This window comes from Nesoenas mayeri (assembly GCF_963082525.1).
Source record: "Nesoenas mayeri genome assembly, chromosome: 7".
NCBI lineage: Eukaryota > Metazoa > Chordata > Aves > Columbiformes > Columbidae > Nesoenas > Nesoenas mayeri.
The window spans coordinates 31,952,117-31,977,837 of record NC_137551.1 but is presented as its reverse complement, the minus strand read 5'-3'; the positions used below and the strand labels follow the sequence as shown (position 1 = coordinate 31,977,837).

The window sequence follows — 25,721 nt, the reverse complement described above, 5'->3', positions numbered from 1 at the left end:
TTAATTCAGAGTTTAAAGATATTATCACTCTTGAGCTTTTGTCATGATAAAAATTCATCGTTTAGTCCTAACCTTGGTTTCCCATCTCATCGTGAGAGTCTCCAGTTGGCTACACAAGAAGTCCCAGGGGTACCACTGCAGCAGCACACCTGCCAGCACAGCTCTTTCTCACCAATATACACAGCACCTCTGCAACAGATATTTTTCTTTCTGGACTATTTATCAAGCAAAGCACTAAGGGGAGGATTCAAGCCAGTTCATTAAGTGCAAAGATGAATCCACAAATTCAGTGAAAGAATGTGTGCCATGCCAAGCAGAACATCACCTTCTGGCACCTCTCTCTGCTGGAGAGGAACAAGTTGTATTTACGTCTTTTCCCCAGTTCCAAACAACATTGCTAAGACAATTCTGGGGCCAGATACTATTTAAAATAAATATAATTGTGAAGGGAATAAGGCTCCTATTAGATAGGGCAGGATAGGATGAATTGAAAGAAACAACTTTGAATATGTCTATTCATAGTTAACTTTAACATGCGATTTCTCCTACTCGACAAGTTATTCCAGTAGTTCGTTGTTCTTAGTTCACCCAGTCGTTATGCACTATTTTAAGCTGCAAGCTCTTCCTCTAAACAAAGACAATAAGCTATTCCAGTAAAACCACAATGCACTAATTGTACTTTACAGGACAGAGCTCCTCCATTCTATAGTTAATATGGGAAAATATCTAAAACACTGTGCATCTTACTATGTTTCCAAACCTCTCAAAGTCTAATCACTGTAGATTCTGATCAAGAGACATGACAAATGTACTCAATATAATTACCAATTTCACAAATATTTTTTACTTATTATAAGTTTAAAAAATACTGAATAAAAAAGACAACTATCGGTATTATCAATTCTCCAGTTACTTCTTTTTACAGGGTAATTTTAATCTGTAGTGTCTGCAAAGTATTACTCATATTTGTGATGTGATTCTTCGGCAAAAGACTAAATAATATTGACATTTCCCAAGAAATGTAGGTAATAATACTAGATGCATCACTAAAACATTGCCTGGTCAATCGGGAAATCAAAAAAAAAAAAAAGCAAAACACAGAAAGGAAAAATGTAATTATACAGTAGACATGAATTGCAATAACTTTGAACTACATTTAACTGTACTCACAGTTGACACTGGTCTCCTTTGATTCCCTTAGTTGTGCAGAAACATTTTCCTGTTTGCATGTGGCAAATGTTTGCATGTCCGCTGCATGTGCAAGCTATAAAATCAAAAAGGAAAAGTGAGATTTAGTCAACCATGTTTTACTTTAAAACTAAAGGAATTTTCATTGATTTTATACTTCATCTTAAATACATTTCCTACAAGCTACTTTAATTATGAACTTCTTTAAAGAAAACTTCACTAGCACATCATCTAGTTTATTTTTGGCAGAGTTAAGACTATTCATGTGTCATTAGGGGATTTCCTCCACACCTTAACTAACAGCAGTTTGAGAATAGCTGTTAAAGTCTATCATTTCAATGAGCAAAACAGAAAATTACTAACAATACATCTTTACTATACAAGGTGAAGCACTGGTGGCAAAAGCAAAAGACAAAATTCCATTAGTTTCAAATGTCTAATTAGAGAATGTATTATTGCAGATGTTTGGTAAAAGTTCTATTATAACTCGAACTGTTGCTTTGGACAAAAGCAAACAAGTATATTCTAGAAGTAAAACCAGGCACCTTTAAAAGTTCCTGAAACTTGAACTGGAAGAGAGTCACAGAAATAAGATCGTCACCCCTCTCCTTTTTAAACTTGGTGGCTAAAATAAACCTCTCCACAGCCATCTGCTGACTCTTGTGGCCTGATTGATTCTCATCTCTAGACAAACCTTTATGTTTCAAGTTCCTGTACTTTCTTTCCACTTTTCCTTCCCATGTTTAGGTAAATGACTGTCTTGTTCAGGCAGTCCTCCCTTTTCTAACCAAGCATACAAAACTTACGGTGTATCAAGAAGTTCTCATATTATACTGGAATACTTACTTGCTAATATTCACACTACATTTAAAGTCTTTCTTTAATACAAAGTAACTGAACCTAGTGTAATAATCATATTGTGCTTTCACTGAAGTTTTAAATATGATTAAGATAAAAGATTTATTATGTATACGTATATTATTTATTGTGTATATTCTATATAATAAAAGTTTATTTTCCACTTTACAATCATAATACTGAATTTCTATCAGATGGATTCAGTTTTAAAGTTTCTGTTCTACTGATAAGGAATATTACACAACAAATACTTCTGTGATGGTGTTCTGTACTATTCACACTCCAGATACCAGAAATGTCTATGCAGCATATAGTGATGCATGATGTTCTTGCCTTTCATAATAGGGCTTGTAAGCATATTTCTGAACAACACCTACAGTTACCACAGAGTGCTAAATTTAGTAATTTTGCTATGATCTTGACTCTCTACAACAAATGTTCATTGAAGTACTGCTTCTATATAGTCTGTTTTGTTTTCCTAAATCCATTAATGTTTTCCACTCTACAGTTATAAAATGATTTAGACACCTTAAGATGGAAAATCCACCCCTCAAAAGTCAATTTTAATTGTGTAAAACTCTGCTAAACTTTCAGTGAAAAACAAAGGAACATATTCTTAACAGCTTATTCTGCTTATGGGTAACTGCTCTTAACAGTGATGGACCGTCACAAGACAGCATGAAAGCTATAAAGGAGTTAAAAGGCTGCATTCCAAGTCATATTCCAAAAGCTGTCAATATACTGGCAAATACAGAAGCTATTACGAATCAGTTTGAATTGATTGCTCCCCTAGTTAGTGCTCATTTAATAGATTGCAAATGTGAAAGCAGAATTTCCTTTAGGAGTTTTTATTTACTAAACACTAAAATATAAAAGCCTTTGGACACCACGCATCTTTATCACCCTTCCTGAGGAAAAAAAAAAAAGGGAGGGGGGGAGGTTAAAATGAAATATACAGTAAAAGTAACAGACATAGCCACATGCGACTTTGTGGAAGAGTGAAAGAGTTTCTAGTGGGAGCTCAGATCCACTCCATGAAATTACTGACAAAGAAAACACTTTAGTACCCAAGGACAGCATAACCAAACCAGCACTTACATGTGAATATATGCTATCAAACAAGTGCAATGGCAGAAACAGGATGATATTATTATAGAATCATTTCAGCGGCAAGAGACCCTCAGGGTCATCAAGTCCAACCATAACGTAACTCTAGCACTAAACCATGTCCTTAAGAGTATTGTCTAAACACCTTTTAAACCCCTCCAGGGCTGGTGACTCCACCACTTCCCTGGGCAGCCTGTTCCAATGCCCGACAATCCTTTCTGTGAAGATTTTTTTCCTAATATCCAATTTGAACCTCCCCAGTGCAACCTGAGGCCATTTCTTCTTGTCCTATCACTTGCTACTTGGGAGAAGAGACCAACACTCTCCATGCTACAACCTCCTTTCAGGCAGTTGCCTCACTTTCTCCAGGCTATACAGCCCCAGTTCCCTCAACCGCCCCTCATCACTCTTGTGCTCCAGGCCCCTCACCAGCTCTGTTCCCTCCTCTGCACTCTCTGTAGTATTTCAATGTCCTTCTTATGATGAGGGGTCCAAAAATGAACACAGGATTCAAGGTGCAGCCTCACCAGTGCCGAGTACAGTGGCACAACCACTCCTCTAGTCCTGCTGGTCACACTATTCCTGATACAAGCCAAGATGGTATTGGCCTTTTTGGCCACCTGGGCACACTGCTGGCTCATATTCAGCTGGCTGTCAATCAACAGTCCCAGATCCCTCTCTGCAAGGCAGCTTTCTAGACAATCTTCCCCGAGCCTGTAGCGTTGCCTGGGGTTGTTTTGACCCAAATGCAGGACCTGGCACTTAGCCTTGTTAGAGCTCATAGAACTGGCCTCAGCCCAACAACCTAGCTGGTCCAGATCCCTCTGTATGGCCATCCTACCCTCCAGCAGATCAACACTCCCACCCAATTTGGTGTCATCTGCAAACTTACCAAGAGTGCACTCAATCCCTTCATCCAGATCATTGATAAAGAGGTTAAACAGAACTGGCCCCAAACTGAGCCCTGGGGAACACCACTCATGACTGGCCAACAACTGGATTTGGCTTTGTTCACCACAATATTTTGGGTCCAGCCATCCAGCCAGTTCGTTGGCCATCACAGATACACCCATCCTGGCCAGGAGCTGCAGCTTCTCCAGGAGAATGCTGTGGGATGCATTGTCAAAGGCCTTACTGAAGTCTAAGTACACAACATCCACAGCCTTTCCCTCATCTACTATCACCATTATAGTACATTCAGTGGAAAAAAAAATTAGATGCTATTATTTTTTTGCCTCACTGCAGGTTTTTTCCACTGGCCTACTTCCAAATAATACAAAAGAAATTATGAGCTTTGAATCTGAATTATGTTTGCTAATTAATAAACAGCAACCTGAAGCTATATTTGATGTCAAAGTAAGACAAGACTTAAATTATGCGTTACCTCAACATTTCCATACTCCTCTTTCCATATTTTCTTTAATATTTTCTGCTTGTTTTTCTCTCCTTAACCATTCTGAGGGAATGGTTTATCTTCTGATAACACTGCAAGTAAACAGATTTTACTGCAGCTACAACAGCATCTTTCTTAGTCTAATGCTAGCAGAATTATGCCAAATCTTGGAATCAGCTTTAAAAGTATATTTTCTACCAATCATTCTTAGCTGGTAGAATTCAGCACAACAGACACAATTTATATTTTCCATATTTTTTGAGGTCCCAGCCCTCTCCACTGCCATGCATTTGTTTTCAAGGTATGAGCCTTAAGTTCCAGCAGCAGCTGCAGCTCAAACCTGTATTAAGTAACTTTTTTTTCCTTCTTCCAAAAAGACAGTTCTCTTTAATGTTGATCTAAAGAAATGCTTAACATTATTTTTCTTTGTAAGAACTCCCTAAAGCTGAAGGAGAAGGAAATAAAAGTTAAAATGAAAGCTATACTTAATACTTCACATTTCAAATGCTTCTCTCTTATTTTCCTGTATATTTAATAAAAGGTTTAAGAGTTCGAGTAGAACCGCAGGGTGGTAAGCAGAGATTTCTGATTGAAAATCCCAGGCTCAGACTATTTAATGCTAGCTGGTGGGAGGATCACATTATCGCTTTTGATTTTCTGGGCCTGTCTGCCCCATCTTAATTAATGTATTTGAGACACTGTCAAGAAAAATTTCTGAGATCCCATATTTGTGCCTTAGTGCTCTCCTAACAACCTCCTATTTTCTGTGGCTGTGTATGCAGTCAGGTAAGGCATCCTAGCAAGATTCTCAGCCAATAAAGACAGTCAGTTTCAGCTTCTGTCACACTCGAGCATTTTACCAAGTTTCAGCATCCCTTAACTGATTTCCTTTCTCCAATTTGGTTCCTACATCCTTCAGTGTGGATTTTTGAAAGCCACAATTCTTCCACATGTCTGGTTAGGCACAGTGTGAACCTTTTGTCTTGTCACCTCTCAAGTGATTTTAGCTTCACAGTAATATACTCTTTATCATGATTATGCTTCAAATAATGTCCAATTCTTAACATGAATTATTTTATTTGGGACAAAGACAGTGGGCTTAAAATTAGAGGATGAAGCAGACTGACACAGATTTTCTGGATTAAGAGAAATTAAATGTAAGGAGAAACAACCTGTACACTTATGGATAGGGATATTGGATCCATAACTGAAAGATACAAACAAATAGAAAGATAACACCACTTACAAGTCTACAAGCCCAACAGGGAAAGGTTCTCTAAGTCTATTTTTTTACTTTATTTTAAAAATACTCTTAAAAAAAAAAAAAAAAAAAGAAAAATAAAAAGAAATTTAAAAACAAACAAACAAAAAAATAAGTCTAGACTCAACTTTAACTAGTCTCACCAGTGCGGTTATATCTTTTACGGCCATGCAAACAGCAGTACAAGACTGTTAGAGAAGAGACAACTATCTACAGGGTACATCAGATTCAGATTCTACTGCTAGATGACATTCTAGTACTTATAGCAGCATCATACTCAGACACTTTAACACTTCCAGAAGGTTATGATGACACTAATCTTCTCTCAAATCTTCCCTGACAGTCATCAATGCAGCAAATGGCTTGAAATTCTGCTTTAACTTCATAGCAAGTTTAATACGTACTTTATTACATTCTAACAGTCTTAATAACTTCTGTTCCCATTCCCTGTTTCCTCCAAATTTAAGCACTCGTATCCAGTATTCAAAATACAGAAATGAATTTTTGCAAACCAACTGGTCAAAGTGAAATATACAGAATTTTCTTCTCTAAAAAAAAAAAAAAATAAAAATAAAAATTAAAAACTGCATCCCAACTTTATATAATAACAGTAATTTAATTCCAAATGATGTAATTTCCATGAGATAATCATACCTGCATGATATAACATGGATTTATAGGATAGGATAGCATGTCTCCCTTCTCCTCATGGGAAAAAAGTACATCTGTCATTCTCTATTTCATAATTCACACAGAGCTAACTGTTTTTAATTGTAAGACTAAGCTTAAGACTCAAATGCCTGGATTTCAGAACTTTCTATTAGGCAAAAATTATTATTAGCTTTATGCCTTCCAAAGTAAATTTCAGCACACAAAACACAAAAAACTTCTTACCGATGCTCATATTTCACATGAAGATACAAGAAAAGACTTCTCATGACATGTCTCATTAACATCAAGTACTTTGGCACAGATGAGTTAACTTTTGTAACAAATCTCCCAGTCATCCCCCTCCTACTGTGTTTTGCTTTATATTATACTTGATGTCCCTGAACATAATTTCACGGGAACGAAGCCAAACCAGATGATGGTCACAGGATCACCAAGGTGATTAAGGGACTGGAGCATCTTTAATATTAGAAGTTGAGAGAGCTGGGATTCAGCCCGGAAAAGTCTCATGGGGATCTTATTGATAATGTATAAATAGCCAATGGGAGGGAACCAGACTCTTAGAACCCACTAATAGAGGAAGAGGCAATGGCCACAAATGAAAAGACAGGATATTCCATCAAAACACAATAAAACATATGGGGGTGACCTACTGCACTGCTGTAGGTGCTCATGTACTTTGTGCTGCACCTTTGGATAGAAACAGTGAGTTCAGCCCAACTTCAAGAGTCTTCCCATACTACTGTGTGTACTCGTCTCCATCTTGGGTTTATATTATACACATACACTTTTGGGTAAAGAGTTATTTTAAACCCTTAATTACCATACAAACATTTTATTTATCATTAAATATTTAAAATAAACAACTTATGGCTTACAATAATTAAACTGCTTACATAATATAATTTTAATCTATTTTAGTCATTATCTTCCCATATTAATGGAAATGATGACATTAGAGTGTTAAAAACAAATCCCTCCACCCTGGCAATCTCTAGTCTATTTTTAGGGAAACAGCACTTCACAGTACTCTTCTGTACAACATGCAGGTTCCAAGTGGAACAGAAAGATTATATGAAAACAATATAATCCAGTAGAGCAAATCCATGCTGCAAAATCACAAGCCTATAGAATTTATTAAACAGTAAAACCACAGTATGATTGATTCCGAGTTGCTAGCTCAGCATATAAATGTTCTTGCTGATGCTGACAACAAAAGAATACCCATCACTATTTCCATGAAGCATACATTTTAGACAATTGAATTTAGAAACACTTATTGCTCAGCCCCCGTCTCCAACATACAACTGCAAGAGCAATTTTTCTCTCAAATAGAGCTCACTACGAATGGTACTTTAATTTAATATGTTTGCTTACTTCAAAGATTACTAAACCAGTAACTGCACATGGATCATTCCTTTAAGACACCTTGCTGATTTTTTTAAAGGAAACCTATGACAATGCTATTATATATTGAGGTGCACTATTTTGTTAATTTTAGTAACAGGTAAGGCATAAATTGCATCAATAAACATATACGTTGCATAAAAAAATAGTATTTTGCACACAACTAGGCAAAGTAAGAAATAGCAAGTGTAAACATATATGAGATGTAAAATGGTAATGCTCAATTTCACTGTAAGTGTTCATTTATATAATCCATTAGTCTACTCATATGAGAACTGCCCTTCTGAGACAATTTCCTACATTAGTAATATCACAAAATTCTCTAGTCACTTATTATTCTAGAAATAGATATTTAGCTGGAAGCCCTTGATACCCTTTTACCATTCAGCAGTTACTTTTATAGCAAATACATTCATTCAACGTCTCAGACAATGTAAAAGTAAACACATTTGCCCAACAACACTTATGTGATGTCACTAATTCAGTATCATTATAATTAAGCTAAAGAACTTCTGTGAAGCAATAAGTAATAAAAATTGTAAACAATAAGTGTACAAAAGAAAGTGGACAGTATTAGAAAGGACTGCTGCATGTGCAGGTCAAATGCAACTGTCATTTTATAGTGACATAATTAACCTTCATTAAATCAGTCTTATTAGAGTCATTGGCACATATATAACTACTTAGTTTATCTTGTGATTTACCTTTGGGCTCAAATCTATTTTTATAGCACAATAACAGTACAGAAAATACAAAAATCCTGTGTGTATCGACACAGTATTAAGGGCTGTGAGACACTACATTTGCCAGAGAGAAAAGGTATAAGCAACAGATACAGTTTTAGGTTTTGTATAGGCAGGATATGGACTCTGTATACAGGATATACAGTAATTCTGCAGCTACCCAAATCTTTTATATATATATAGATATATATATCATATACGTATCGTGCAAAGCAAGGTCAGCTATTCGCAATATTCATAAAAATTAGATAATAATTTTACTAGAACAATACCAGATAAAAAATGTGTTTTTCAAAAGGCAAACGTACCAAATCACCCAGACAGCCATTTTTGTAGAATTAGACACTTCCTCACAACACTGCAGCTTTTTCAATAGGCACCAAATTTGTTGTCTGGGACTGGGCTGCCACCTGCCCGCTGCTCTGCCTTTAGAGGCCAACCTGGGGGTCACAGAAATGCTCTTGTCCTTGACCACTTCCCATTCCAAAACCACAATTCACCCAGGCCCGAAGGGGATTTTAACATTTTTCTGGAATTTCTAGTCAGCAAAACACAGACAATTTCACTTGACCCTGACCTACACCTACTGAAATCATTTAACTACTAGTAAGGCAATTACTTTTTTTGCTGAAAAGCACCACAGTGTCACACAGTCAAATAATTTGGAAATTTTAAGTGAATTTTCCTTAGCTTTTTGAACTGATACATAGATTCCAGAAGTAGGATATTTCTTTTCAAAAACCCAGAATAAATATGGGAAACAACAAAAAGGTTGATTTTCTGTTGCAGAAAACAAAATTTAGTTTGGTTACACCAACACAATCCTATGGCAACCTTCTCCACTTAAAAGCTTGTCTTTTTCCTTAAACCATTTTTATACTGGAAAAATAGCTCTGCACTGTTTGTATTTCATTATTTCTTCCATTTAAAGCATTCATCCTGAAAAGTGAATTGATTTTTTTGTTTATAATAAATACCTCTGAAGCAATCACACTAAATTTGTCTTTAATCACCAGTAACTAACATGACAAAGACAGCTTGGAAAAAAAACACAATTTTGTTTTATATAAGTAGATAATGAAAATGCAACACAGAAGATTAACATTGAAAGACAGGATATTTTTTCTTATTTTGAACTGAACAAAATCTTAAACAATTAACAGGAGTCTTGCTGTGCCTGAATCTTTCATGCCAATACTGAAATACCCTACAGAATTTTTATAGCTTCCTCTTGGGATACTTTAGGATAACATGGTGGACAGTACTTTCTACCACTAAAAATGCCAAATCAGAATATTTCCATGAGAGCTCATTAACTACAGTAGCACCAATTTTCTTTTCTCCATGTTAAACCGTGTGAAAAAACCAAAACTTTTACACTTACTTTGAACATGTAAAAATAAAAAATTCCAGGTGAAAACGTTGAGCTTTTCATTTGGAGATAAGCTTAACATGCCCTATTGATCAATTTCCTTTGCATTCTTTCACTAACTCTTTTCATTTCTAAATATAATATGTTATTAAGAAATAAATAGCCTACAGATTTTCCAGTGGGTTAAGTTGCTGGTTTTATAGAGTTTAGTTTTTGACTTGAACTCACATGTGATGTATAATATAGTTCTTTAAACATGCAAGTATTTAAAGAGATGTTGCTTTCACATACCTACAAGATTAAAAATATTATTCCTTAAATTATTCTTAGTTTTCTTGCTTGTGAAGGGGCTTCTTATGTGAAAACACAAGAGAAAATTAGAATAACTGAAAAACAAGTCACTTCTACAAGGTTTAGTAAAAACTAAAACAGGCGTTGTTTTGTTTGGTTTGGGTTTTTGTAAAGGAAATACAGAAACTGATGACTTTGCACACATCCACCTTTGCACGTCTAATCTGAGATGCGTTTAATATGACTTTTTCAGACACCAAAGACTTAGTACATTTTTTTAAAAGCCTTTTCTTTTAAATTTTCTTGAAAAGACAGTAGGTTGTCTACCGGCTATTTTGCAAATTTTGGCCAAAAAACCTCCCTTCAGAAGGTTGTTAGTTTTTCCCCCCCTCTATAAAGAGAATGTATAACTTTTTAAATATAACAGCAGAAAAAAAAAATAAATCAAAGATTATTATAAGGCAGTATGAAAACAAAACAATTTAAAACCACTCAGTAGCTATTCATAGAGGCTTTAAATGTCAAAATAAATTCCCATCTAAGGTGAAAAACAACTGAAATCAACAATTGGTGACTGCAACTCTCTGTGTGTATCTGGTCATTCAGAGTAAAAGCCCGAAGAAGAGAAATGCCTTGCACAATTTATCAGACAAGAGCACCACAAAATGTAAAGAAGTCAGCAAATAATTTTCCTATTTAGCTATGAGGAGGTACAAAATATGACTGATTTTTAATGCGTTCAACTATGAATGAAGCTTTTTTTCCCCTCAATAACTAATGCAGCCTGCCATTATAATGTATTGAGTTTACTACTCAGAAAATGAAGGCGGAATCACCTGCAATCAAACAAACGCCTTTACAGGAGTTTTTTTGAAAATCTTCATTCTACCAGTTGGAAAGTGATTTGCACGGTGCCTCAAAAGCTATTTTCACAAGAGGCTGCAGGGGGACTCCAAGACCCCTTTAGAAAGAGGGATGATCATTTCAATGCAAAATGACACTTCTTGACTCTTCTGTCCTGGTGGCACATTCATGTGTAGGGATTCAAACAAGTGACTCCATGGTCTCCTGTGACACTGGGAGGTTCAGTCATGGCCCATGGATCTAATTTAAACTGATGGGTACACAACCAAATTTAAAATAAAATAATTTGTTATTATTATTTTAGGCTCTAAAACTGCAGTGAATGACAGAAGATACCATGCTGCATGTTACGCATCTTGGGGAAGGATTATGGACTGAGGTGCTGGAATTTCTGACTGACTGCAGATGTCTCTATTTAAATTTCTGAGAATAATAAGGAAACTGTGGGTGGACACAGTAATGAGAATGAGAACTGCTCAGCACCTAGAAACATCTAAAAGGGCAGATTCAAAAATTACAAACAAACAAACAAAATGAATGCATTGTTTTTTTAATCTCTACTGTATTTGGGACGAGAAGACTCTGGCTGTAGCCGAATGCTTATTTGAGGATCCAGTAACAGTGATTTAAGAAAATGTCACCTTCAACTTACAACTTCCAACCCTCAATCGGAGGCTGGCACCTTCTCAGCTTAGACACAGTGGTTACATAAGCTCTTGACATCTCTTTCAACACAAGGTAAAATATGTTTGCTTATAAAAAGCAGACAATAATCACTGTTTCTGGACAGCTGAGAGTTTCTAAATCATGCTCTGCCTATCTCCTCATGAAACATCTTTTGGAAACCAATGACTCTACAGTTTCATTAGTAAGGTGAACATACTGATTCACAGCTCAGACAGCACATCAGAAATATATTTTATAAGTATTCCTTATTCCATAAAGTAAATGTATGGCATGTAAATCTGAAAAACACAAAAACAGGAATGGACAGAAACTCATTCATCACTGCCAAGAGCTGTGTTACACAATAACATGCAGGAGGATATGATCACCAAAATCAGTGAAAACAATGGAATTGTCCTTAATCCTTGCGAAAAGATAAAATAAGCAGAGAGAGAAAGGAATATAATATAAATCAAATCGCTGTATCTCTTCAATAACTAAAAAAGTAATAAGTGGTGATGGATTAAAGGATGTCTGAATTCTTAGATGTCAGGCTAAGATGCTGAATTAGCACAAAATGCCTGCTATTTAAACAGGTTAAGATAGCACAAGTTGTTGCTATTCTTTTTAGTATTTCAGATATTTTGGTTGCATGATAGACCTAAAGTAAGTTTAGATTAAGTTTATTTAAAATGCAGTATTCATTGTACATCCGTAAAATTTCAGAAATAGATTTACCTTCTTTTATTTTTCTTTAAAGAAGCTACCTTGTTCTCACTTCACTTCTGTAAATTAGAATCAGTTTCACTGGATGGTGAAGTTACATTTATGCAAAGCAACATACTGTAGCAATCAAGCTTAAGGAACGAAACCATAGTCGATAAAATTGGTTACTAGACATATAGTTACATATAATTACACAGTTATAACTACACAGTTACATTGTGGTTGTGCAGGATGGAAAGAAAACTTATACAAGAAAAAAAAAATCTCTTTCAAAGGAATCAAAAATATACTTCAACTAACCTATTTTAATCTTCATTATGAATAATAAAAGGAATTTTAATGGTCAGGAACTGCTAGGCTGGGTTGAACTTTACTTATTACCTTTTCATTATGGTGACAATAAAACAAAACACTACGTAAATTGGCTTGAAGGGTATGCCGTCTTGGACAGCTGATTTGAATTGATCAAAAGAATATTCCATGCCATATAATGTCATGCTCAGCAATAAAGATCTGGAGGCGGGTAATGGTCTGGGAGACAGCCGTCACTCAGAGACTAGCTGGGCATCGGTCTGCTTGTGGGAAGGTGGTGACTCCAATCACTTGGTTTGTTTTTACTCCCTGTCTCCTTCACTTGTTGCTCTCTCTTTATCTCAACCCATGAGTTTCCTTGCTTTTGCTCTTCCTATTTTCTCTCCACCCTGCTGGGGGAGGGCAGCGAGGGAGCAAATGGCTGAGGGATGCTCAGCTGCTGGTCAGGGTCAACCCACTGAGCTGTTTAGCCTAAACACTGACTTCTTCAATAGCACATCCTAGGCTGATGCTTGAACCACTAGCTTCCCATGATTGCTGTTCCTAAAATCAGACCACTCTGCGATGAACACACATATCCTGACGAGTAAGTACCATCAAGCAGTAGCTTCAAAAAGTTGTGCTTGAAAAGAGGTTTATAAAAGTCTTCTGTATGCAATCAAAGAAAATCATTCAAAAAGACACCTTGGCAAAACTTTATGAAATCCCACAGCCACCCAAATAATCTCTCTCTGGAGGTTAATCATGAGGAATGTTACATTCAAGAGTTTCTTCTTCTTTTATTCTCATGTAAAATTACAGACATATAAACACATCTTGACAACGGCACTTTCCTTGCAGTGTAACTCCAGGTCCTTTACCTAGGATTAGTCTAAGTAGGTTATGGAATAAAGGTGTATCTATAAAAAGGTTCCTAGCTTTAGGTGAGCTTTTGCTTTTAATTCACAATTAAATCATACTTTATAATACAGGTCTAATCTACAACAAAGCAAAAAGAAAACTGTATATATACACAACAATTAATAGCACACTGAAAAGTTTGCCTAGCATGTTTTGCTTGGCAGTTGAAAAAAAACTAGAACAGCAATTTATTAAAGATTATTTTTTCCAAGTTCCTCAACTAACCTGTTCTTATGGCAATCCACTTCAGCTTTCATAGCACAGGACTTAGTTGGAACACATTCTTATATGAGTGAATTTAATTTAAATTCATAACTAAACCCAAGTACAGGCATTTTATTCACTCAGTATTCAGGCTGTCTTGAACACTATTCAATAAACAGCATTCACTAAAGGAAGCAAAATAAATTTTCAAATCACTTTTGGGGAAAAAGGTCTTCTTAAAAAAAAAAAAGTGCTTATTCTAACGGTCTCTGCAAAATGCAATATGAAGCTTGTCTTCAATACCTTATTGTGATATGATCTCTTTATATTTCACATGTACTCTGAAACTCGCTACCTACTACTGAACAAAAAATCCAGCATTTTAGTTAATATTAAGAGTTTTTATTCTATAATAAGGTATTGTATAAAAATGAGCAATTGGTGTCATCATTTCTATTCAACACTTAAAAAAGAAAAAAAAAACCCATAGAAACAATCCACTACCATTACTGCAAAATGGGATTTCTTGACAGGCCCCTTGTTTGTCGAAACCTTTAGTTATTTTGTTTGTATAGCATAAACAAAGTAATGTTTTCTGTTGGAATTTAGCACCATGTGAGCTTTTCTTTTTCTGAATAATCTTAAATTACAGCCTTTTATCAGAGTTTTACTATGAACTCGTGACCCAGAGTTTGTTAGAAACTGAGGTAAAAGACAAACAGTGGAAGTGATTTTTTTTTTTTTAATTTAGTTCCATATTCTAGTACCTGAAGACAGCATGAAGCATTCCATACTCTCTTTTTGACCGATCTCCAACATTTATCCACTCTTATATAAAATATCTTTTTGCACATAGACTCCTGGGGTCTCTATCATAAGTTTCCAGTCCATTGAATATCTGTTATTTATGTGAATAACCAAAAAGTGCCTGGACTTAAAGATGCTTTTGACTTTCAACTACACAGACTTAGCCACTGTGAAAAGAAAACTTCTAGAACATAATATTTAAGCCTATTTAAAATTTCCCCTAAAATTTTAGACATCTAATGATGGAATCCCCAAACCCACAGTCTTTAATGCATAAGTAAATTCCATACACACTAGACACTGAAGCAGCTAAACAGGACCACTGCGTAAAAACTCTGTATCCCAAACTGTCATGTCATCCTCTGAGAGTCATAGCTCCTATCAATTCATGTTCATTCTCAGTTCAACTTCAAAAAGGTGCAGAAGAAAATTATCTTGCTGCCAGTTGAGGATGCTTTGTTCCTTTATGCTTTCCACATGTCTTAGTCTTTCTTGCAGATGGCAGTTAAATGCTCTTTGTCGTTATTCTTAGTCCTACCCAACACATGACTTGAGGACCTTGAATATAAGCTTTTGGACCAGAAACATTTTCCAAATACAATTCCCCTATAGAAGATCAAAGACCAAATTTATGGCTGTCTACAATAGTAGTAGAATTCACTTGCTTTTTTCTGATATCAAGTGAACACTGAACAGCCCTCTAATATTTCTATTAAAAACTTATAAACCAAGCTCTACATATTGATATATTTTAATTAGTGCCCTTCTCATTAGTTTCACATCAGTGTGGGTGCCAACCTCTATGGACAACAGCATCCAGACTCCATGTGTTGCGGCACAGGCAGAGTCTGGATGTCAGAGTCAGCACAAGAACGAACATCTTGAAGAGTAAAATATAATTGCAAACAGGGGTGAAAATTGATCCCCATTAGAACTTTGTAGCTCCCAGTAAGCTGCTTGTGCCAAATGCACTACCAGGTGTAAAGAAAGCTACAGGGTCCCATTTTCCAACTACTAGCAACTAAGTATTCTCGGTTTGTTACTGTCATCTTGACAATTAATATTTTTTACTACTGCTATACAATATTTTCCTCTTAGGCCTGCACTGCATTCTAGGGACGTGTCTGCACGCACCTGTCTACTGCAAAAGTTGCTGCTGTCGCCACCCGCTGAAAAGCATGAGGGACACCAATGATTGCAAGACAGCTTAAACTTGATCAAAAACTATGAGACTTCTATGAGTACCAGCTAGACTCGTGTGGCTGAACACATCCCAATATCTATTTTGAAAATTTAGATACAAGAGAGGAATCATGTTTAAAAATGCAGAAACTTGTGGGGTGTTTTGAAGTCTCTTAGAAACAGTCTTTACACCATTTATTACAAAACTAAACATAGTACTCCAGCTTGGTTTTAATTTACCTGACTGCAATAACCAAATTTATCCGACTGCCGGACTCAATGGGAAGATTAATGATCGCCTGAGAGCCAAAATTTAGATGTTGTATTTTAAATTTCTACCTTCTTAATATAATTATCTCATACAGAAATGCATTATGTTAGATTAATTTGGACTGTGAACATCTGTCTTTTGTTTCTAAATAATATGTGATACGACCAAAACATCAGGTCATTGCCCACTGAAGGTGAACAGCTAAGACCAGCAGCTTTTGTGCCATTAAAACCAACTATTATTACGGCTAATAAAAACATGCTTGTGGACACGTGTCAGCACTTCATGGTCATGCCAGCAGAAAAGGTTAATGCAAATAAAATAAAATAAACAAATGAATACACTAAACTAGTTGTTCTCACTAGAAGCATATAATTTTCTAGAGGTTACAAAAACAATCAATTAAATCTCTTTAACATGGAGCTTTACGGAGCTCGGGTATTTTTTGTTTCCTTGGTTATCACTGTTTATAATAATGCATACATATTTTCATCAAAATGACAGTCTGTATGACTGTTCCCCACAGAGAACTGCTATTAACAGATGTTGGAAGTGATACCAGCAATGGATATCAGAGGCTGGGAAAGCTGCAATAGCAGGTTATCAAATGAGATTTCAGTACAAAGGCATCTGGCTTCCAGCTTTGGAAGTTTGACACCTTGGAAGTTTACAAGTTTGACACCTACATTCCCCAAAGAACAAATTATTTCATCTGTTCTGACTACTGAAGGTTTACTCTATGCTAAGGAAGTACAGTTTTGGATCAACTGAGTATCAGGATGGAAATGAAAAGCTGATGCTCCTTCCAGCACCTTGATTTTAAACAAAATTAACTATAGTTCATGTGCTCTTACATAATCTTAGTACTGGCCTTATATGTGGATATATTCTAAGCATACTATGCACAGAATTCAGGCAATGCGCACAGAATGCCTCATTTCAGAGCACAAATATCTGCTTTGATGTGTTAGTTCATCATGATGGTGCTTTGATGATTAGTTCATCAAAAACAATAGCTAGGAGCATGTAGGTAGTAAAAACTATTAGATGCCTCAATCTTCCGGAAAAAAGTTTACTTACTCATTGATTCAAAAGGAAGCATTTGGGTCACTTAGGTCAGGTGTAAATGCATGTGCAAAAAAAAAAAAGGGGTACAACCATAAAACCATATTATAAAGGTAAAAAAACCAATGAAAGGTTACTGGACTATAAAAATTAGCACAAGCATTTATGCTAAGAATTGTAATGAACAATCAGGCAAGGGATTTTTGTTGTAGGTTGGGGTTTTGAGGGGCTTTTTTTTTGTTTGTGCATTTGAGGGGGGGTTGACTCTTCTTTTTGATTTGCCTATGTAATGTTTGACAGAACTGCACAGTCATCAAATGCTATTTTGGGTCTCACGGTGTGAATTCAATACTGTGATCCTCTTACAGCTGCTAGTTTATAGTCCATCTAGCATTTACAACTTTTCAGTCCACTGAATGTGTTTTGAGGAGAAAAGCTAAGCATATCATTCTACTAGCATTAGATCTGGATTTTGCAAGGCTATGAGCCAGCAAAAGCAGGGATAGCTGCCGTGTGACAGGAAAGGCATGAGGACCCAAGCACTGGATCAACCCTCCCACGTTGTAAGTCAAGGCATGGATTTGCAGAGCCACTCAAAGCCAGCAGCACGTCTCCTCCCTGTCCAGCTGTGTTAATTCCGCTTTACAAAAGACACAGAATTGAAAACTAGTGGGTGAAACAACATAAAGAGCACCTTACTGAAGCAGAGAGTAATTACTGTACAAAGCTTCCTGGGCTGCTTGTATGATGGATGTAGGTTTTGCATGCATTTCTAAAGAAATATAGAATCATAAAACACTATGGTGAATGGAGCAAAAAAAAAAGAGCTACAGCTAGACAAGAATAGCAAGAATAGTCATACCAGCTGAAGTCAACTCATAATCAATCCTCTGAAAAAGAAAAATTACTTGGGTCAAGGTATTATAAGACACTACTCTAACTCTGCACACTGAAAATCTTCAACCAGCCAATGAATATAAAGAAAAAGGAGAGATCCCGTGTAAATCACTATTTAAACATGGCAAGACAGAGCTTAGTGGTAGAAGATCCGCAGCCTCTCTGGACAACCTGCTGCATTGCTTAGCCATGCTCACAGATGGGAAAAAAAATAAAAAGCACATTAAAATACCCTTCCAAAATACCTTTCCTTTGTTTCTAAAACAAAATTATCACTTTCCTACTGCTCAGACTGCTGGCATGAAGAGAACAAATCCCCCAGTTCTACAGCCATTTGTGAAAGCCCTGAAAAGTAATTAACGTATATCTCCAACAGCAGTCGCTGGTGGGACTTCCCTGACAGACACCATCTTCAGTTCCCATTTCAGCTGAAAAATTTACTAAGGCTGGGACTGCTATAGACAGTAAAGTTCTGAAACACAATAGAACAAAATTACTTGAGGTTACTGAAAAAAAATCCCTTGATGAGGTTTTAAATGTAAAATTTTATTTCTCCTTTCAAAAAGTATTGCTCAGCCCAACAGCATCTGCCTAGTTTTGCCTGTTTAAAGCAGCATCATACAGATCCTAATACTATGTTATATTAGCATCTGGGTGTTTTGAGGCTAAAATTCCAATATAATGTCATTGTGCTATGATATTTACTAAACAAAATGATTCTTTGGGAATAATTTTTTCCACTTTTAAGCTTATGTCATAAATACAGTAATAAAATATTTATATTCAGAATATTTAGTTTGATGCTTCACTACACCTGCCCTATACAATCCCAAACTACAGGTAATTTAAAAGATACGTAGTGATAGTGTTGAAGTGAAAAATTAAGACTGCTGCTTTCTGTTCCCTCATTGCTTGTATAACTTCCTGAAACCTTAGAAAATAAGCCTAGAGGGAAATTACCAGCCATCTTTCTATCAACTAAGACAAGAGCATATTTTAGCTCAAAAAAAGAAAAAGAGCATTGAATTGTTTTCCTTGTCACACTATGAACTTTTTCCTTTATGAAAGACAGGTTGCTTTCCGTAATATGTGAAATTCTGTAATCCGCTGTATTACAATTTAATATACAAATCTGTGCACAGTGTATGTATACACACATATATATGTGCATGCGTTAATACATATATTCTAAGAATATGGCTGGGGTGCAAGCAAAAAGACTGCCTGATTACACTGCCCTAGGCACCAAGGGTTCCTTTGTACTCTCTGGATGGGAGAGGAAACTGCTTCTTCCTTGGATACAAATGAAAATTTCAAACTTGGCAAAAATTATGGGGAACAGCAGGCAGGGTTGAGAGAGAAGATGACAAGAAGTAGAAAACCTCAAGCAGGAGTAGAAACTAGGAGTTGTTTCAGAAAAGAAGAGGCCTCTCTATATTAAAGAGCAGAATGCAAAGAAACTGGAGGAGAGGGGAAAAAAGAGACTTTCCTAAGATCTAATGTGGACTGTATGGAGTCTGATTCAGCTTGGACACAGCAAGAAGTTGTTGGATTGAAAAGAAAATTTGGAATAAAAGACATCCACCTTGAAATAATTTGGTAGCAAAAGGCAGAGCTGTTTCCAACTGGTTTTCTTTAGTACATCTCCCCTAGTTTTCCATAGATAATCGTGTTCAAATTGACATTTGTGTTCTAATAAATCAGACTACAGTTTACTTCAAAGTGACTGCAATAAGATGTGCTGTGCACATGTGCTCCTTTCAAATGAAACTGAATTTTGCTTTCAAATACCTAGCACACTGATTGCCCTCTGTGCTCTGTAGGAACAGGGCTCTGTTCTTGATGGTGCCCATGGTAGCTTTCAACAATATTTCTTTGGGAGAGACATGGAAGGAAGGAAATTGGTGTCAGCTCCTCCATGAACTGGCATCACAAACACCTGCTACGAAGGCTGCTGCTGCTGCTGCTGAATAGGTAAACATGTTAGAAACGGTGCCAGAGACAAACAATCTGTAACTCTACACAGTAGACATCTTTCAAAGTTAGACAGAACCTAAAAACCAAGGCAACAATTTTCAATTAGCTGCCACAAGGAGCTTAACATCTTTTATGTCTCTCTTTCATAGACACAAGAAGAAATGACTTTTGCTATCCTCAGCCTCTTGTCTCAAAACCTCCACATCTCAGATGTCAGTTACTCAGCAGAATAATCACATTCTTCGAGCAGCATAATTTGTACACCATGGATTTTCCCTCTGTTACTGAAGATATATCTTAGGTATCAACAAGTCACAAGTATTATTATTTCTTCTTTTCACCAACAGAAATCATCACAAACATACCTAGGTAGCTATTTTATTACTGAGGTCAATTTCACTTAAGTCAAGGTGCTGTAAAGATAGGCTTTTATTGAGGTTTTTTTTTTTGTAGTTTTGGTTGGCTAGTTGGTTTTTTAATCTCCTGAGGCAGTTATTGTAGACATAGGTACATTGGATGGCTAACACATACATGCCAAGTTCATGTGGAACTAATTCAGAGAGTAGTACGTGTAGATGTACCCATATGTATATAAACATAGGCAAAAAGTACCAAGGTACACAAAATGGAAGAAAAGCAGATACTGCAACAGGTATGTTCTTACTGAGGTGGATGCTCTGAAAGAACAGCAGAAAAGCTCGGATTTATTCTGTCCTTCACACCCTATGTACTGGAATAACAAAAGAGCCAGCCAGACCTCTCACCTGGCTGTAAAAGATGCTGCTGACTTGATGCACACATGGTGTACACTCAGAAATATGTTCACTTTTGCTAATAGGTTGAAGATTGGGTAAAAAGTACACATTTCCAGTAAACAATTAACTTCACACTTTCAAACAGAATTATTACAAATCAAAAGTGGTGGGAAGCTGTCACCTTTAGCACTGAAAATGTCCAATTGTGTGATAGCAAGGAAGGTGATAGTTCTATAAAGGCAATAGAAACAACACAGAATTGCGCTAAAAACTTGATGCATAGAGGCTGTGTGGTAGGAAGCTTTTACAGAATGGTCACCAGTGTCCTAAACACCATGACCTTTGAGGCTGCTTAAAGAGCAAGCAGTGTAAGCTAAAACACAATCTTCAGCTGTGCTGGTACTCAGACTCCTATTCCTACTGCAAAAGCAACACCAATGGTACTACATTTATGGGAGAACTGAACGCTGTTTGGGATGTTGTTATCACTTCATAAAAAAGTGACAATCCAGCAAAGTGCTTACATTACCTTATTATTAAATGTATTATACACTCACAGTGTGTCTTAAGTTACCATAAAGAATTCTCTCCTGGCATCTCATACATTTTGAGAATAATTTTTTAAAATACCATCCATAAAGAAAATGACAAGATGATAAGCAGGTGGAGTAACTTTTCTTCTTTTTTTTTAACATTGACACCTAAGTAGATGATTAGTAAGTTTGAAAATAATGCTAAAAAACGCAGTACGTGCTCTGGCAATCTCAACCCTCGTACAGATGGATAAGACTGAGTAGAAAAGAAATTTTGGTTGTGTCCAGCCAGAAACTCATCCAGCAGCAGCAGCAAAGTAGACACAAGACAGGACCAGGAGGATGATGGCTCTTTTCTCAATTTGCCACGTTTTCTTTTGTCTGATTGGCTATTCCACAACATTTCCATGTCTCATCTTCTAATTATTTCAGTCACACTCAAGTTCAGCTTCTCAGCAGGTTGTCCTTTCTTCTGCTTAAGATTTTTCCCTATGCTTTTACTTTAATTATGGTCTTCATTTTCAGCTATTTTCTAATTTTTCTGTGTTACCAAAAGCATTACCAGAATGAAGGAAAACAACAACACACAAGACCATAATACAAAACAGAACTCTCTCTTTTCTTCATATTTGTGCACTGCCTGATCTCAACTATGGTTCCAAAATCCTCCTAAATGCAAGTAAAATTAATTCGACTTATCTATGGATCGCGGGTATTTTTTCTTGCAGGGATCCCTGGCTACAATTTGGGCACCTCTATGACAGGAACAAAAATCATGATACTGAAGAAAATCCAACAGATCATAATTACCACATTCATCAAAATGTCTTAAAGACTTTAACAGATTTATGAGCTCTATGCTACAAAATATAATAAACTAATGCAGATAAAGAATTCAAAATAATTACCATCTTCATTTTTCAAAGCATTCTTTAGTCTAAATAGCTCCTGTTAAAATCATGTCTACCAATAAAAAATATGTACTGTTACAGACTTGGGTTGAAAAAACAAGTAGTAAAATGTATAATTTTACTAGTCTTATAAATTGATTTTAGCCATTATTGCACTACACATAATTCACTAAAGGTGATGGAATGCTTATTTGGTTGAAAGCTAATGTATCCCTGAAGAGCAAATGCTGTATTAATATATCATTTTGCCATAAAGGTGATATAGACAGCAAAAGAACATTTTGTCAACTTCAGGAAATAAGAGAACTATTAAGAATTATTTAAAGCATCATAAAGCACCAGTAAAATGTGCAATTGTCAATAGGGGTAGACATTAATCTTTCCATCCCCTTGAACACATTTTCTACATATTGTGCTTGAGTTTACCAGATGTGCAGCTTTATGCATTGACTACTGCATGTTAAAGTGCTGAGGAACAAGTGAACCCTTTAAACAAATAAATATTCCTTGAGAAGAAAAGGTCCAGTTAAAGAAACATCAATAATAGGCAAGAAAAATTTATGGGACAAAACTTTCTAGCACCCTCCTAGATTCAATCTCGACTTTTCATAATGAATACAACCCCCTGCCCCCATTTGGTTATAAGGGAAGAAGTTACTGTCAACTTTAAAATCACCCGTGCAAGTAAAAAAGCAGCCCTACGGCAATATACAAAAACCATCTGGAGTATTGGATTTCATTCTCTCTTTCACTTCAAGGAGAATCCTCCAGCGTAGCAATTACAAACCTAAACAGATTGAATAGGTGAAGGTACATTCAATCCGCAGTGTATCAGGCTTTTCTGGTTAAATTATGCGTTATTAAGACTTGTTGGACTGTTAAATGCATAATTTTCCACTAGCATCACACATTTATATAAATCAGTGCTATGAGTCATTATGGTAGATACTGAACTTCACCCAGAAGTACCTTCTCACTGCTTTAAAGAGGATTGTTTACACAGACTGAAGTGATGCCTCTCTGAAACACCAGGATTTTACATGCTGTGTCCCACAGGAGTTTCTTCCTCCTCCTTGCCCCAAGAGAGCATCTTGAAATTACCATCTTGTTCAGCATCCGGACCAAACAACAACCGCAAAATTATTATTCTGAATGCACAGTTTCTCTTAAAAATATTAAATTTATTTTGAATCATTAATTTAGCTGATCAACACATCTGTATTACTGAATAAACATTTAACCTTTAAAGAAGAGTTAACTTCATCTTACAATAAAAAAGTTCAATTCACATTACATAAAATGCCATTTCAATCTTTTTTTTCCTCCCACCAGAACGACTTACCTGTACACTGTCCTCCATTTGTGGGATCTCCATAATATCCTGGCATGCACGTTTCACACTGCTTTCCTGTTGTTAAGTTTTTACACTGATCACAGACATTACTGTTGATGCAGGTGCTGTGGCCATTACACTGGCAAGCTAGAATAAAACATTTAAAAACCTATTAATGAATTGCTCCTAAGAATAAAATAATTCTTTTGTGATTAAAAAATTGCAGTAGAATGTAATTCTGAGGAGTTTAATCCTGACTAATAACCCACATATATATTTGTACTTTGACACAGAACCTCTTTAAAACAGCATTGTGACACAACTTGAATTCACACAAGACCACAGAAGTTGACTGTGTGACGTGTGGGTTTAAGTTATGCGAGAAAGTATTTTTTGCCATTGTGAGTGACTGAATCTGGTCCTCATAGATTTAAAATGCTGCCCAGTCACTTAAGAAACCTTTAAGTGGCTGTAAGTCACCAACCGAGAGCAAATTAAACCCCCACACCTACAAGCAATTTGTTATGACACATCTGAAAAGCAGTTGTGATGGAGAATAGCTCACACTCAAACTTCTACCTACTGGGGAGAGAGAACTTTAAAAGTCTTATTTTTAATAGTTCTGATCCTTGCATTTAGCATTTGGATTTTGGATCTAAATGTCACAGTGACTGGCATCTTGGCTGGCCAAGAAAGAGGCGGCAAGAAAGAGGCGGCAAGAAAGAGGCGGCAAGAAAGAGGCGGCAAGAAAGAGGCGGCAAGAAAGAGGCGGCAAGAAAGAGGCGGCAAGAAAGAGGCGGCAAGAAAGAGGCGGCAAGAAAGAGGCGGCAAGAAAGAGGCGGCAAGAAAGAGGCGGCAAGAAAGAGGCGGCAAGAAAGAGGCGGCAAGAAAGAGGCGGCAAGAAAGAGGCGGCAAGAAAGAGGCGGCAAGAAAGAGGCGGCAAGAAAGAAGACCAATATAATCTTCAATTGACATGGCACACCATGTAAAAATGAAACTATTGCTGATTTTCCTAAACATACATATCTCACTGAAAAAAGAGAAACTCCAGAACTGCACAATTCAATAACTTTCCATGATATGGATGAGTCCAATCGAACTGGACATATCATTATTAAATAATTTTTAAAATAATTAAAATAATGAGATGCTGTAATAATCATTTAAATGAGAACTAGGAGGTAAATTCACTATAGGCTCCTTTTTATTAGAATATTTGGGGGGGGGCTGTTTTTAATTTAGACAATTTGGTCGTGTTCACTTGGTTTAAAGTTTCACTTATCTATTCTAATGAAAAAAAAAAAAATATCTATTCTTTACCTATGTACTTTTTTTAAAAATGAAAAACTTTCTTCAGAGATCCCACTTTTTAAATAACATAGCAATACACACACATTTAAGTATATACATACACACATATATATGCATATACACAAAGAATATGCTGCTGAAAAAAGTACCCAGGAGACCAAGCAAACATAGCTGCACATATCCATAGAAGTTTGATCCTAGAGAAGTGCCAGCTTCCAAACTTACGAGTAACAGGAACACTTGCTGGAAAAATAACTTTAGCACAATTACACCATTTATTCTAAAAAAAAAAAAAAAAAAAAAAAAGTTTCAAAGCTGTCTTGTAAAGTGTATTATTTATTGCAAATTACCAGTGAAGGTCTGTCAAACTCCCCAGTGTGCTTTTCATTTGCCTGCATTACTACAGGGCTGCAACGAGGCAGCTTTCAGGATTTGAGTATTTCCACACAGGAGGCCGTACCAGCTCAGCTTCCGCTGTCTTAAAGCACCTGATGCCCTCCTTACTTTTCCAATGAAAATTATAATAAAATACTATAATCATATGGGAAAGATTTAAATTTAGACTTCAAAGTTTCTCTATGATTACAAAAGCATACATTCTATTTACTCGAAACGTCTCAAAGATAGAGGGGAGGCACAGCTCAGAGGTTTAGCAGCCCCCATTCTCAGTCAGCTGGATTTGCGTGAGCAGGTGAGCCACAGGACCTGCCTGCAGCTG

General features: G+C 36.2%; 1 protein-coding gene across 1 annotated transcript in view; it reads right to left on the bottom strand.

The window, feature by feature from the left end:
- The window catches only part of ATRNL1 (attractin like 1), a gene marked incomplete at both ends in the record, with an annotated part of 484,917 nt that overhangs the window by 339,665 nt on the left and 119,531 nt on the right, over positions 1-25,721 (bottom strand). The window contains 2 exons of the mRNA XM_080348357.1: positions 1,171-1,264; positions 23,702-23,839. Of these exons, the coding sequence (XP_080204483.1) occupies positions 1,171-1,264; positions 23,702-23,839 (232 nt within the window). The remainder of the gene's footprint in view (positions 1-1,170; positions 1,265-23,701; positions 23,840-25,721) is intronic.